Source organism: Chrysemys picta, chromosome 24 (genome assembly GCF_011386835.1).
Source record: "Chrysemys picta bellii isolate R12L10 chromosome 24, ASM1138683v2, whole genome shotgun sequence".
Lineage (NCBI taxonomy): Eukaryota > Metazoa > Chordata > Testudines > Emydidae > Chrysemys > Chrysemys picta.
Genome location: NC_088814.1, coordinates 386,766 through 401,836, shown reverse-complemented (window position 1 = coordinate 401,836; position 15,071 = coordinate 386,766). Strand labels below are relative to the sequence as shown.

Sequence of the window (15,071 nt, the reverse complement as noted above, 5' to 3'; positions counted from 1 at the left end):
CCACTCCACTCCTTCCATGAGGCCCCGCCCCTGCCCCGCCTCACCTCTTCTCGCCCCTTCCCTGCCTCCATTCCAACCCCTTCCCCGAAGTCCTCACCCCAGGGGGTGCAGGAGGGGGCTCAGGGCAGGGAGTTGAGGTGCAGGAGGTGTGCAGGGCACGGCAGGGAATTGGGGTGTGGGATGCAGGAGTGGTGAGGGGTGCAGCGGGGGCTCAGGGCAGGGAATGCAGGAGGTGTGCAGGGTGCGGCAGGGAGCTCAGGGCAGGGAGTTGGGGTGCAGGAGGGGGTGAGGGGTGCAGCAGGGGGTTGGGGTGCAGTGTGTGGCAGGGGGCTCCAGGCAGGGGGTTGGGGTGCAGCAGGGGGTTGGGGTGCAGGGTGTGGCAGGGGGTTTCAGGCAGGGAGTTGGGGTGCAGGAGGGGTGTGGGATGTGGTAGGGGGCTCCGGGCAGGGGGTTAGGGTGCACAAGGGGTGCGGGGTACGGGCTCCAGCCCGGCGCCGCTTACCTAGAGCGGGGTGGCAGCGCCGCGCCCCACGGCCAGGGCAGGCTCCCTGCCTGCCCTGTCCCCGCTCCACTCCAGGAAGCAGCCAGAGTCCCGGGGGGGGAGGGGGGGGGAAGAGACGGTGCCATGTGCTGCTCTTGCTGCTCCTCCAGGTACCTCCCCCAAAGTTCCCATTGATCGCGGTTCCCAGTTCCCGGCCAATGGGAGCTGCAAGAGCACAGAGCCCCCTACTTGCCTCCCACCCCCCTGCTCAGGGCTGCAGGGACATACAGTAGTTCAGCTGCTTCAGGGAGCAGCGCGGGGCTTGCGGAGAACGGGGTGGGCGGGGGGGACGCACGAAAGAACCCTGCGGGCCACCGCGTGTTTGAGACCCCTGCTCTAGGTGAAGCAGAATAACAATGGGTACAACTGTTCTCTGGAGTTTCCCGAATTCTGTCCCAAATACCCCTCCCCGCCCTTTGTTTACACTAGCTGCTGTCCGAATATTTAGTTAGGTTCATACTGTGCCCTTAAAGACGCTAATCTGGGGAAGAGATTATAGGCACTGTGAAAGTCCAGGGCAGGCTAGGTAGGAGGGAGAGTAGGTATATGCTAAGCAGTTCAGAACTTGGCAGGGGAGAGGCGACATGGTGTGTGGGTGTCTAATTATTTTGTGTTATAACCCAAAGGGTAACACATTCATATTCTGCTTTTCAACACCTAGAACCTAAGGTCTGGCTTTGCATCAGGCAAACCACCCTCTCAGGTTCACATGCATGCTAGCAGTGTGTTGTGAGTCACATCACCATGGCGTTACATTGTGCCATACTGTACTGACACAGTCTCATGAGGTACATTTCATGATATGCTAGTCTGTCCTGTAGGACAAACAATTTAAGATGGTTACCATAGAAACGGCTATACTGGCTGCTGAAGGATGTCCGTAGGGAAATATTATTACACTTATTGAGCCATCGTCACTGCTTAGTGCTGTACCAATGCAGAAGAAAACAAGGACTAATATTTTCAAGAGTCCCTTAGTGACTTCGGAGGGTAAATTCCATTTTCAAGTGACTTAGACAGTTAAGAGTCTAAATACCACTCACTTTCAATGAGAGTTCAGCTTCTAAGTCACTTAGGGGCTCTTGAAAATTTTATCCAAGGTCTTGCCCAAAAGTCAGTACAGACAATATCACACGGGACCATCGGACTCATGGGTCAGAGGTCAAAGCTTGCAGTGCTAGGGAGTTTTGTTTGATTTTTTTAATTTGGAAGATTAAAACCCCTTCCTAACTAGCAGTATCAGCAAGATGCCCCTTTGTAACATTAGCGATTTCAGGTTGTCTCCTGGGAACCAGCTAAGTGTAACCACACAGTTCACTAACACGCGCAGCACCATTACACAGCCGGCTGCATGCTATGTGACATTTGACAGCGTGGGTTCAGACGACATACAACAATTAGGGATGTTCCCCGGTGCCCTCTCACAGAGACTGCTCATGGAGCTGGGAGGAGGAGATATTTATTGTGAAGGAGGCATAACCACTGCTTCCCCAACACCCTCTTTTTTATTTTTCATTATCTACTTAGAACAGAGAACAGTGCAGGTCACACAGAGTTCTGGGTTGCAGCTATCTGGAGAAAGGCCCAATGTAGCTAGGTAAATGTTTGCCTAGTGAGTGACAGCTCAGCAAAGCACTGGGCACTTTAAAGTCGCACAATCAGTCTGCCAGTGTTGCATTTTATCTTAGATCTTTAGGAAATGCTCTTTATCCAGAATTCCTACAGATAAAGAGCAAAAATCAGATACAAGCCAACAGCCCCTCACTGACAACAACAGCATGGAAAGCCTTCAGGCTGTCAGTAGGCAGCTACAAGCCAGAGAGTTCCCTTGAAACTGTTAACAACACACACCTTATTTCCAGTCTGAATTCGTCTAGCTTCAGTTTCCAGGCATTGGATCACGCTAGATCTTTGCCTGCTAGATTGAAGAGCCTATTAACAAATCTTTGTTTACCAGTAAGGTCCTGATGGACTATAATCAAGTTGTCCCTTAACATTCTCTTTGGGCAGGTTTTCTAGTCTAATGTTTTAATGAGGGCTGGAGAAGCCCAGCTAGGTCACACGTAGTTCACCCCTGGGGACCCAGTGCTCCCTAGTGTCTTGTCCCGTCTAATTTTCAGTGTGCCAGCACTTCTCTGGACAGGGCTAGCACATTACACATCAGCAGGAAGGACAATGCTACAATCTCCCGGCTGCAGTGCACCACAATCAGCCTCCACCAGCTCAAGTGTCTGCCACTTTGCTCCAGGTTTCTGCAGCACCGGCATGGTGGGTTGTGGCGATTTCCTTTGGGGGACTTGGCTTCTTTCCATGCTGAGGGAGGGGCAGGGAGAAACAAGCAGTCTGTTTGGTCCAAACTGGTATACTGCCAGAGAGTGAACTTGCAGAGGAGAGGCAGTAACCTCCCATAGGAGTGTGTGCGTAGATGGGGGGCGGGGGAGTGAGTGATGGGGGTGGGGAGCGTGTTACTGCATGAACCATTGCAGAGAGGTATAAAATCACAGAACTGTGGGGCTGGAAGGGACCTCGAGAAGTCATCAAGTCCAGCCCCCTGCGCTGAGGCAAGACCAAGTAAACCTGGACTATACCTGACAGGTGTTTGTCCAGCCTGTTCTTAAAAACCTCCAGTGACAGGGATTCCACCACCTCCTTTGAAAGCTTGACCCAGAGCTTAACTATCCTTAGAGTTAGAAAGTTTTTCCTAATCTCTAACCTAAATCTCCCTTACTGTAGATTAAGCCCATTGTTTCTTGTCCTACTTTCAGTGATCATGGAAAACAATTAATCGCAGTCCTCCGTATGTGCGCAAGTTTGGTTGATTCCACACTCATCTGAAGCATTCCTTATTTAAAGAGCACTGTCCCATCTTCAACGCTCCAGCCAGTGGCTTTGGCCTGATGCAGGCAGGAAGAAATATTTCTGAGCTGGCTAGAATGTAATGAATAACAAACGTGGGTTGCAGTTTACAGGGTCAGGAAGTGGGATGCGGATATTGTTACGTCTTATGCATAATTAAATCCAGCAGGGAGCAAAATCTCTTTACAGGCTCTTCTGAGGAGCATGTCTCAGGCTGAGGGCCACATGCAGCTCTGTGGACAAGGTAAGCACCTTCTGACTTTGCCTCTCCTGCTGCCTTCAAGTCAAGACTGGACATAGGAAGGAAAGAGCTACATGGGTGATGTCCCATTTTGAACCTTCAACAAGGAGAGGGGAGAAAAGGGAAGAAGAGGCATAAGGAGTGGAGGGGTTAGGTACACAGAGATGTGCATTCTTGCACTGGGTCTATGTTTGGTCCTCAATCACCAGGTTCATACCTAGTTAAAAATTCCATCCACTCTAGCTGATACCATTTCACTTACCAGGGGTTCAGGTGCTTAAAATCTCCCTAAAAACCTAGGCAAGGTTAAGTACTGATCTGTGAATGGCTTGCTCGGTTTATTTTAGCACTAAGTAACCTGAGACATTAATTGGCCAGTCAACTTCATGCCAGGCCCTTTGCCAACAGCAGGCAGCTCTCTCTGAGATGAGCCACGCTGGCTGATTTGCTGAGTTCTGGCCATGAGGATTCTGCTGTGCACTCTGCCCTGCAGTAGCTGGTGCAGGGAGCAAGACCTGCTTCACCCCTTATAAGAGAGGGTCCAAGTGAATTCTTGAAATTCCTAGTGCCCCTGAGGTGGGAGAACAAGCCCCTGAGAATCCCCCCAGGAATAACAAGAGTGGCACCCCAACTGTGTCAGTCTAGCTTACTGCCAAGAGTTGCCCCAGTTTTTTTATTTCTACCCCCCCCCCCCCAGCAGTTGTTCTCTAACCCAGCCACCTTTGCTTTTCAGCTGCACAAGGAGGCACCTTTGAGCATTTTTGGAGCCTTACTGAGCACCCAGGAGCCTGGCCATTGAGAGCTCTCCAGGACAAGGCTTGTGTTTTTTTTGTTTTTTTTTTTTTTAATTTCCAACATTTTAGGCACTAACTTTCCTATTTTCATGAGCAGATATTGCTGGAAACAAATGCTTGGAAGCAGCTCTGCTGTCAGTTACAGCAACCTAAATCTGGAGCAATGACTTTGTGTTACTCTGGGATTATGCCGTTGTAACTAAAAGCAGAGTTGGCCCTTGGGTGTTTCTCTTCTCCCCTGTGAGATGCTGAAGATGTTGCCCTGGACTCCCCATAAACAACCTACCTGGGGTAGAAGTGGGTTGGAGGCTGTAATAGGGTGGCTCACCTGTTATGGGCAGGAGGGCTGGGGTTAGCCAGCCCTGATTACAGAATGAGCCACTCCTGGGAGAGATCAGGGTGGCTGCCTATAAAAAGCAGCAGGAGGCTCCCCTGAGGGAGGGAAGCACAGGCTGTGGTAGAGGGAGTGTGAATGGTTCCTGCAGGGGTGACGCTGAGCCCAAGGGGTCTGTGACCAAGGAATTGTAGTGAGCAGGATGTGTCTGCTGGGATCCTGCCTGAGAGAAGGGTTAGGGACTGGAAGCCAGAGAGCTGAGAGAGGCTGAACTGCTGCCACCTAAAGCCTGAAAGAGACTTTGGCCTGGGGCCTAGCTCTGGGAAAAAGGGCTGGGAACTCCCTCTATAAAGGGAGAGAGGGACTGAACTGGGGTTGGAGCCTGGAGGCCTGCTATGTAAGGACTCAATACAGGCAGGGCTGGCTCCAGCTTTTTTCCGCCCCAAGTGACGAAGCGGAAAAAAAGATAAAGCCGATCAGCGGCACTTCGGCGGCAGCCCAATCGTGCCGCTTCTTCTACGGCAATTGGGTTGCGGATCCTTTGCTCCCTCTCTTCCTCTTCGGTGGCAGCTCAAAGAGGGAGTGAGGGACCTGCCGCCCCAAGCACCTGCTTCCTTGGCTGGTGCCTGGAGCCAGCCCTGAATACAGGTAGCCCAGGAGGAGAATGCTGTAATTACCCGTGGCTTGTAAGCTATTAAGGGGCCCTGATGAGGGCAGAAGTTGGTAGCAGGGCACAGCAGAGGGCATACTGGCCACAAGAGGAGAGGCCTAGAAGGTGGCTGGCCTTGTTTCAATGGCCTAGTGGTATACAATACTTTGGATTTGAACCAGGACCTCTAGTATCTCTAGCCAGTAATCTCTCTGTGGAGGTGACATGTGGCCCCTCAACTGTAAATAACAGGTATCCCAGTCCAGGACTGGAGAAAGGGGCAGCTTATCACCTCTAGGCCACACCTGGTGATTCCAAACAAACCCAGTCTCCATCAGAGGGAGGGATAGCTTAGTGGTTTGAGCATCGGCCTGCTACACCCAGGGTTATGAGTTCAATCCTTGAGGGGATCATTTAGGGATCAGGGGAAAAATCTGTCTGGGGATTGGTCCTGCTTTGAGCAGGGGGTTGGACTAGATGACCTCCTGAGGTCCCTTCCAACCCTGCTATTCTATGATTCTACCTGGAGCTTCACCTGCTCTGACTTTTAGCCCAAAGGAGAAGAGCCCATGTGCTTATTCCTCAAATCACTCCACACCCCCAAGGGATCCAACCCTTCAGGTAGAAATCAACACAAATAAATACATCTGCAACAGCAGGACGGCTCCCGGGCCTTATTGCGGAGGGCTTGATCCTACAGCCAAAGCGGAGGCATCCCTCAATCACAGTGGAGTGGCATGCTCGTGAATAGCTCCTTGCACAACCTGAACAGGAGAGAGTCCTCTTCCCCCCACAACCCCGCCCCCTGGGGCCTGTCCCACACCTGGGAGAGATTCCGTGTCTGAAGCATGACATCTGTGCAAACAGTGCCGTGGCAGGGGCAGAGGAGAGCCGTCTTTTTCCATAGCTCTGGAGCGCTCCTTCCCCTTCTGTCTGTGACAGCTCAATTCGTTTTACAGAGTAAACAGAAACTATAGAACAAGCCGCAAAAATGCTGCTGTCAAGGGAGAGGAAAAACCCCCACTGCCCAGTACACTGAGCTCCATTCAAGCCTCATGAAGCAAAGTGCGCTAGGAGCGGCCAACCCTTTCCGGCCCCGAATAGCTGGAGCAGGCTATCACATTACAACTGGCTCATTCATTCAGACTGGAACATGGGACCAGCCCTCTCCTCAGCTCCAGGTCAGCGGGAGGAAGAAAGAAGTCATATGACTTAGCGCACACGCTGGGCCAGTGCTGCAAAGCCAAATCCCAGTGACGGGGAGCGGGGAGTGATCAGAAAAAGTGCTTTGTCCTTTTTTTTCATGAGCAGACACAGAAAGGGGGAGGGGAACCCATCCCTGGAGCTAATGGGGAGAGAGGAGCATGGTCCCTGGAAAAGCACAGAGCTGCCTGGAAGGGCTTTAAACATCCATCTCTCTCTGTTCTCAGTTACTGTGAGATGTTGACATGTGCAGGGGCTTGGAGATGGGCTTCCTGCAGCTCTGATACGCCAGGCTCTGGGCTCTCTCAGCCAGCCTGGAACACAGACTCACTACTCAGAACAGTCTATTAATTTTAGTCTCTTGGTCTGAACCAGCCCAGCATCAGCTTCCAGTGTGACTAGATGGGACAGGCAGTTGCACGGGACAACAGGCAGCAGGTTCAATGTCTCCCAGCTACAAGGTTAATTCTGATGAGAATCCAGCTAGGCTCTCAAAATATCACCCTGTGCCATGTACACAGGCTGGGGTCAGCACAGGGGCCCCTGGAGTGGAGAAAGGGATGGACCATGAACTGAGAGCCAGGAACTCCTGGGCTCTCTCCCCAGCTCTGCCAGTGACGCCCGTGTGACCTTGTGTCTGGGTCCACATCTAGAAAGTAGCCATCCCTCCTGGGGATGTTCATTAGGGCCTGCTCGGGTGCTCTGCAAGGACTGAGCACCCTTATTATACAGAGACGGCTCCTGGTGCTGCACTAACCGCACTGTATCAGACCCTCCTTCATGAACAGACGTGCGTGCTCTGGGGTTAGAATGAGGGTGGCTGATATAAATGGTCCCACACACATGGGCAAACACACACGTGATTCTTTCATTGAATGTCTGGTAAAACACAAGGATCAGGCTGGAGCATGGATCTATTAAGGAAACTGATTGTTCTACTGCAGGTCGACCTCAGGAGAGTTCAGTTGTTACACAGCGTCTCCAATCTGGGCAGCACCAAGTCCCCCTATGCAGTGCCCAGCTCCTAACACAACCCCCTGCCCAGGTGGCAGGTGCCAAAGCTGATTTTCAGAGCCCAGCAGAAGTGATAATTAGGAGGTTCCCAACTTGTCAAGGGAGCTCTCACCGCACTTCCATTTATAGCCAAAGGTGGGTACGTGCCGTCAGACTCCCCGCCTTGGGAGATTTAAAGGAGCTGATGGCATTTGTACCCCAGACCCCAATTCCGTACTGTTAATGTCCCATCTAAGAGCTTTGCTTTGGAAATAAGATCCTAACCGAAAATAATTGACTTATGACTAAAGATGGATTTCCCCTCCTTTTTTATCTTCCCTCTTTTCCCCTCCCTCCAGTGAGAACATCTCCATCAAAGCCAATTTCCTTCAGCTTAGTGGCTATAGGTGAAGATTTCGCCTTTGCATCTCATGCCAATACCACTCCTTAGCTGGCTGGAATTGCCCAATTAACCACCATACACATCTGCCACCAAACACCAACAGCCTTGGAACCTCTGTGTTAGCGGAATGTGCCAAATGCCTTTGACTGGGAGTAGATAGGGATATTTTTGTCTTGTCTAGAAGGGGATAGGTGGTCACTATCCCTCTGCTTTGGGTGGTGCAGGAGGGAGCTAGTACCTTTTCTTTGATTCTCCATGTGGTGCAGTGATCTTATCATTGTTTGGTTTAAGCGTCTCCTGCCCCTTCCCCATAAACACATTCCCATGGTACTTACAGTTTTCTGAATGAAAGTCAGGCACAAATTGCTCATCGCTGTCTGGAACCTGAGCTGCAAAGGGGGAGAAAGAGAGATGAGGAGAATTAGATTTGGCACTTAGTAAGCTGTAATTAAACAGTAAGGCAGAAATGAGTCTGTGTGTGTAAGATCAGAGCTTTCGGCTGGAAGGCTCTGTATGGCCCAGGGCTGGTTTCCCTTAGGGATTACAAGCACATTGATGCAATTCTTCCCCCTGCAGATTCAGGGAATGTCTACACTACAAAGTTAGGTCGACTTAACTTAAGTCGACATCCAGCCGCCTCAGTAATTAAGTCGGTTGGGCGAGTCTATACCACACTCATTGTGTCGGTGGAGTGCGTCCTCATCAGCAGCCCTTGCATCAGTACACAGAGCAGTGCACTGTGGGTAGCTATGCCACAGTGCAACTAGCTGCAGGGGGTTTTGGGAAGGGCTTGCAATGCCTCATGGGACCAAAATATTGCTGCAGGGGGGAATGAGAATGGGAACATGGCTTCGACCTCCCATGACGTAGTTTCCTCCCTCTCTATCCTGAGATCAACGGCATACAATCTATACTTTTTGGTGCCTTTTTTGAAAGCCTGGCTTAGCTGTGTGTATGCCATAGACCAAGAAGCATGGACCCAGCTCAGCTGTGCACTCTTGTTGTGAGCATTACAACCACCTCACGCCTTATCCTGCCGTATTTCCAGAGCTGAGACAGGAGCCGCCGCGTGGAACATTGCGATGTCATTCAAGCAGCCCTGCTGCAACCCAAAGAACGAAACAGTTCCCGGTTGCTGCTGGCAGTCACGCAGCAGCTGAACATGGTGGAGTGCCATTTCTGGTCCTGGGAAACAAGCACTGACTGGTGGGATCACATCATTATGCAGCTATGACAAGCATGACTACAGGATGACGAGCAGTGGTTGTAGAACTTTTGAATGCAGAAGGCCTCTTTCCAGGAACTTCGTGCAGAGCTGTCCCCAGCCCTGAAGTGCAGCCACACTAAAATGAGACCTGCTCTGACCATGGAGAAGCGAGTGGCGACCTCTCTGAGGAAGCTTGCAAGGCCAGACTGGTACCAGTCAGTGGGGAGTCAATTCAGAGTTGGTAAATCCACTGTGGATACTGTTGTGATCCAAGTGTGCAGGGCCATTAATAGATTTCTGCTAAGAAGGGTAGTGACTCTGAGCAGTGTGCTGGACATAGTGGATAGTTTTGCCGCGATGGGGTTCCTTAACTGCGGTGGGGCTATAGACGGAACGCATATCCCTATCTTGACACCAGGCCACCTTGCCAAAGAGTGCACAAACCGAAAGGAATACTCTTCTACGGTGTTGCAAGCACTCGTGGATCACAGGGGCCGTTTCACCGACATCAATGTGGGATGGTCAGGAAAGGTGCATGACGCGCATATCTTTAGGAACTCCGGTCTCTTCAGAAAGCTGCAATCGGGGACTTTCTTTCCAGATCACAAAATAACCATTGATAATGTTGAAACGCCAATAGTGATCCTGGGAGACCCAGCCCCCCGTGTTCCCATGGCTCATGAAGCCGTACACCGGCCACCTGGACAGCAGTAAGGACCGGTTCAACAATAGGCTGAGCAAGTGCAGAATGGTGGTGGAATGTGACTTCGGGCATTTAAAGAGTCAGTGGAGCAGTTTGCTTGCTGGGTTAGACCTCAGTGAAAGCAACATCCCCATTGTTATGGCTGCCTGCTGTGTGCTCCATAATATCTGTGAGGCAAAGGGAGAGAAGTTTCCGCAGGGGTGTGGCATGGAGGCGGATAGGTTGACAGCCGATTTTGAGTGGCCAGATACCAGGGCAATAAGAAGAGCCCAGCGAGGAGCTCTGTGTCTCCAGGAGGTTTGAAAACCCGGTTCAGTAATGAGCACTGCTTATCTGCGTTGTGCTTTCCCATACCATCTCCTCTGTTGCATCAGTTTCCCTGCACCTCCCCTTCCCCCACACACCCTCATGCTTGCAATAAATAAAGTGTATTTCATTCTCAAAACATTGACTTTTATTGCACAAACATAAAGAAACTGAAAGAGCAAGGAAATAATTTAACCTTGGGCAAACAGTGGGATAAAATTGAGAGGGGAGAAACCAAGTCAGCTTGTCTGTAAAAGCACAGAAGTCTTGCCCATCAAAGGTCTTCAAATGGCCACCTTTTGTTCTTAGTCCCCCCACCCCACCCCTGGGGTTGAGTGGAAGGGATACTGCACCTCCCCTCTTTCCTCCCCCCCAGCCCCTGGAATGTTTGGGGGAGGGAGACTGGGAATAAGGTGATGTTTGCAGGCCGTCATGCTGTTTTTCTTGAAGCTCAACCAGACACTCCAACATGTCTGACTGATCCCTCATAATCCGCAGCATCTCATCCTGCATGGCACACTCATGCTCCTGGGATGCTCTCTTGCTCTCTCTGCCCATGTCCAGTTTTTCAGACAATGAAATCCCCCAGGCTCTGAGCTCCATGTCCACTGTCCTGGACGCATTCATTATCTTGCTGAACAAGTCATCACACGTTCTCTTTTTCCATCTTCTAATCTGCGAAAGCCTCTCTGCTGTGTGGAGGCTGTGCTGAAGGCCAAGCTTTCCACTGTAAGGCATGCAAAGCACAAGGCAACCATTGTCAGTGCATACCCAGGGTCTGGTACAAAGTTGCTATTTAAAAATCCCTCCCCTTATTACACTCAAGTGCAAGCCAGAATATAATCAGAATCTCTAGCCATCCAGTAAACCTGTCTGCTGTTCCTGCCATGGTGAGCATGGGCAACAGGCCTTGTGCTGTAACTTGTGGGAAACCCACATCAGGAGCACAGGTGGACAACGTCTCTCCCCTTTAGCAACATGGATGGTGCTTGGAGACCAGGGACCAGTGTTAAGCCTCCCAAATTGCGTTTTTTTTATCTGGGGCAGCTCCAAGGTGGGGACGGTGGGGGGCGCATTGCAGCCATGAGAGAACATAGGAAGCCCACTCTCCCCTTCCCTTAACGCTGCTGGTAGCAGTCGCCCTGGGCTTGCAGATTCTGAGTTCCCTGCCAACCAAAACACTGGCATGTTAGGGAACCTGAGGTTGAGGGACTCGGAAATCACCGTGGGTGGTAGATCACATGCTCTATTGTTTGTGGTCCGAGCACTTGTAATGAAAACTTCCACAGTCTCCCCTAGGTGACCCTATGTGACATCACTCTTCTGAGGATGACAGAGGTGGCAAGGGAGCAGATGCTTCAAGCATCTGGGTAGAGAACTGGTCCTTATGCTGATATGCTGTGTACTGCAATGAAGCCAGCAGAGTTAATACTGGAGTGGCGTGGGAAAGTGTCCTACTGTGGTGGAAGAAATAAGGCAGTCCTTCCCAGAAACCTGCAAACGATTGCAGAGTACCTCCATGAAAGTTTCCTGGAGGTCTCCATGGAGGATTCCCAGACTGTCCTTGTGCACATAAACAGTCTTTTCTGGGCTGCACCCTCTGCGTAGCTGGAGTGGCCACTGGGAAGCAGATTTCCACTGCACCTCAGTTTTTCTTCATCTTAAACAAAAAGTATAAGAGCATGTAACCCCTACAGTTTGGTTGGAATTGCATACTCACCAGAGGTGCCTTCCCCGGCATCATGCTTGGCCACCATGCTGTCCTGCACTTGCTGGGCTATGGGGTTAAAAATAGCTCCTGGTGAGAATGGATCCGCCACTCGCCTGTCCCACAATCTCCTCCTCTTCCTCGTCCAGAATGTCCTCCTCGTTGTTGCCTGAGGTTGCCCAGGACTCAGACCCCTGGGAGGTATCCACACTGCGTTTGGCGGCAGTGGTGGGGGTCACTGCTGAGACTCGCATGCAGCTCACTGTAGAAGTGGCATATCGGTGGTGCAGAACCAGAATGACTGTTCACCTCCTTTGGATTCTGGTATGCCTGCCTAAGTTCTTTGATTTTCACATGGCACTGTTGCATGCCCCTGGTGTAGCCCTTCTCTCCCATGCCCTGCACAAGCTTTTCGTAGATGTCTGCATTTCTTCAGCTGGGTAGGAGATGTGCCTGCATAGACTCTTCTCCCCACAGACCAATGAGATCCACAACTTCCAGGCTGGAGCGTGTTTGGGGCATTGCTCATGATCATAGAATCTCAGGGTTGGAAGGGACCTCAGGAGGTATCTAGTCCAACCCCCTGCTCAAAGCGGAACCACTCCCCAAATCCCTAAATGGCCCCCTCAAGGATTGAACTCACAACCCTAAGTTTAGCAGGCCAATGCTCAAACCACTGAGCTATCCCTCCCCCTAGCTGGGCTGATGAGCTCTCTATGCTGATCAAACAGGAAATGGAAATTAAAAAGTTCCCGGGGCTTTAACAGGGAAGGTGCTGTTTCCTGTGAACTTGGCTGCTGTGCAGCGGAGTTGAAAACGATCTCCAGAGCAATCAATCTCCGGAGCATTGTGGGACACCTCCTGGAGGCTAATTTGGTCAACTTACACAATGTTGCGTCTACACTGCCTCTCTATTGACCCATCGACATCGAATTAAGTGCTACGTCTCTTGCGGAGGTGAAGTAATTAAGTCAACATTACAGATGAATTATGTCAGCAGTAGGGACCCAGTAGTGTACACACACACACTGGTGGGGAAGGCTGGAGTTCGTAAGTTACTAACAGGAGACAAAAAGAAGAACAGGAGTACTTGTGGCACCTTAGAGACTAACACATTTATTAGAGCATAAGCTTTCGTGGACTACAGCCCACTTCTTCGGATGCATATAAGGTGCCACAAGTACTCCTGTTCTTCTTTTTGCGGATACAGACTAACACGGCTGCTACTCTGAAACAGGAGACAGAGCATTTCAGAGAAAGCATTTAAGCTCTGTATGTATGTGTGGGAGAGAGGGAGAGAAAGCCTCCCCTCTGTATGCATGCTCTCTCAGGTGGGAAATTTAGGAGAAAATTGTAGCATATTGGCATTTTATATGACCTGCCAAACACCTGATCTCTCTCCTCACAAAGACAACACTAAACAGCTCACAGTCACACCCCAGGAGGCCTGCACTTCCTGCTGAAGATACTGTAGATAGCACTCATCATAATGACAATAGCAGTTGCCCCAGTGGTTTTTGAATAATCCAGAAACTGTCTGATAAAGGTGTTCGAATATCTGCAGCCTCATTCCCCAGGGACCATCCCATCTTGTGGGAGCACGAAGAGCAATGACATGGTTAACAGCATTAGCAACTCAACAATAATAACAAGGCTTCAAGAATTAATGCCTCATCAAGCCACACTTGCTTGTCTGCAGGGATGAAAAGACAACAGCCAGGCAGTTTGCACTCTGATTTCTCTCCACAGCCCAAAGGACTATAATTATTAATTATTATTATTATTTTAAATGAAAGCTTAGACTTTGGAGAAAGCTGTAAAACCTCATGTGCAGAGATCCCCACAGCCTCTACTCCAGAGACACTTTACATTACATCACATTGATCCATATTCAATTTGTGATCCACTATAACCCCAGATTCTTTTCAGCAGTACTACCACCTAGCCAGTTAGCCCCCATTTTGTAGTTGTGCATTTAATTTTTTCTTCCTAAGTGTAGAAGTGTAGTACTACTTTGCACTGACTTTATTGAATTTCATCTTATTGATTTCAGACCAGTTCTCCAGTTTATCAAGGTAATTTTGAATTCTAATCTTGTCCTCCAAAGTGCTTGCAACCCCTCCCAGCTTGGTGTCATTTGCAAATTTTATAAGTATACTCTCACTCCATTATCCAAGTCATTAATGAAAATATTGATTAGTACTGGACCCAAGACAGATGCCTACGTGATCACACTAGATACATCTTCCCAGTTTGACAGTAAACCATTGATAACTACTCTTCGAATATGGTCATTCAGCCAGCTTTGCACCCACCTTATAGTAATTTCCTCTAGACCACATTTCCCTAGTTTGCTTCTGAGAATGTCACGTGGGACTGTGTCAAAAGCCTTAATTACATCAAGACATATCATGTCTACAACTTCCCCCCATCCACAGTGGCCATCACAAAGGAAATTAGGTTGGTTTGATATGATTTGTTCTTGACAAATACATGCTGGCTATTCCTTATAACCCTGTTATCCTCTAGATGCTAACAAACTGATTGATTAATAATTTGTTCAGTGTCTTGAAGTTAGGTTGGCCCAACATGGCCCTCAACCTAGGATGTAGTTTTGTTGAAGTTCTTCTCTCATAATCGTCTCCCTATAAAATGGGACAAAACTATACAAAATAAAGGTACCAACCCAACTTTGTCTTCAAAAGCAACAACATCTAGCTGTACTTGTTCTAGAACACCCTTAATTTCTGGATGAGACGACAAACTTCTACTAAGAACAGCAAAGAGACTGAGGCAATCAAAACGGGAATAGAATCCTGGTTTCAGCATAGCATTTGCTGCTCAGAAATTGGGCCTTGTACCAATACACAACTAACTCTTTTCCAGCCAGCCTGAGCTTACGTTGTGCAGAGATTTCAGCCCTAAGCAACATACCTGGAGTTGCAGTGGCCACACCCTACCAACTTCCTCCAAATACCTGCACATCTCCATTCAGTTCTGTGCAAACAGCCCCCCTCCCAAGTTTACCTTCCTACCCTACCTTCTCACACAGAAGAATACGCCTTCCATTTTCAAATTAAAAGCTTCCAGAGCTATTGCTTTTCCTCCAAAGCAGGAAGATCTAATTATCCTT

The 15,071-nt window shown here is 49.7% G+C and overlaps 1 protein-coding gene across 13 annotated transcripts in view; it reads right to left on the bottom strand.

Annotated features, from left to right (window-relative positions):
• Positions 1 to 15,071, bottom strand: part of ETV4 (ETS variant transcription factor 4) — a 43,210-nt gene that overhangs the window by 15,537 nt on the left and 12,602 nt on the right. For 12 of the 13 annotated variants that reach the window (XM_065578011.1, XM_065578012.1, XM_065578016.1 and 9 more), the window contains one exon: positions 8,350 to 8,403. In XM_065578011.1, coding sequence (XP_065434083.1) covers positions 8,350 to 8,403 — 54 coding nt within the window. Of the gene's footprint in view, positions 1 to 8,349; positions 8,404 to 15,071 lie in introns of those variants that run through there. The other variant, XM_065578023.1, reaches the window with a different exon arrangement.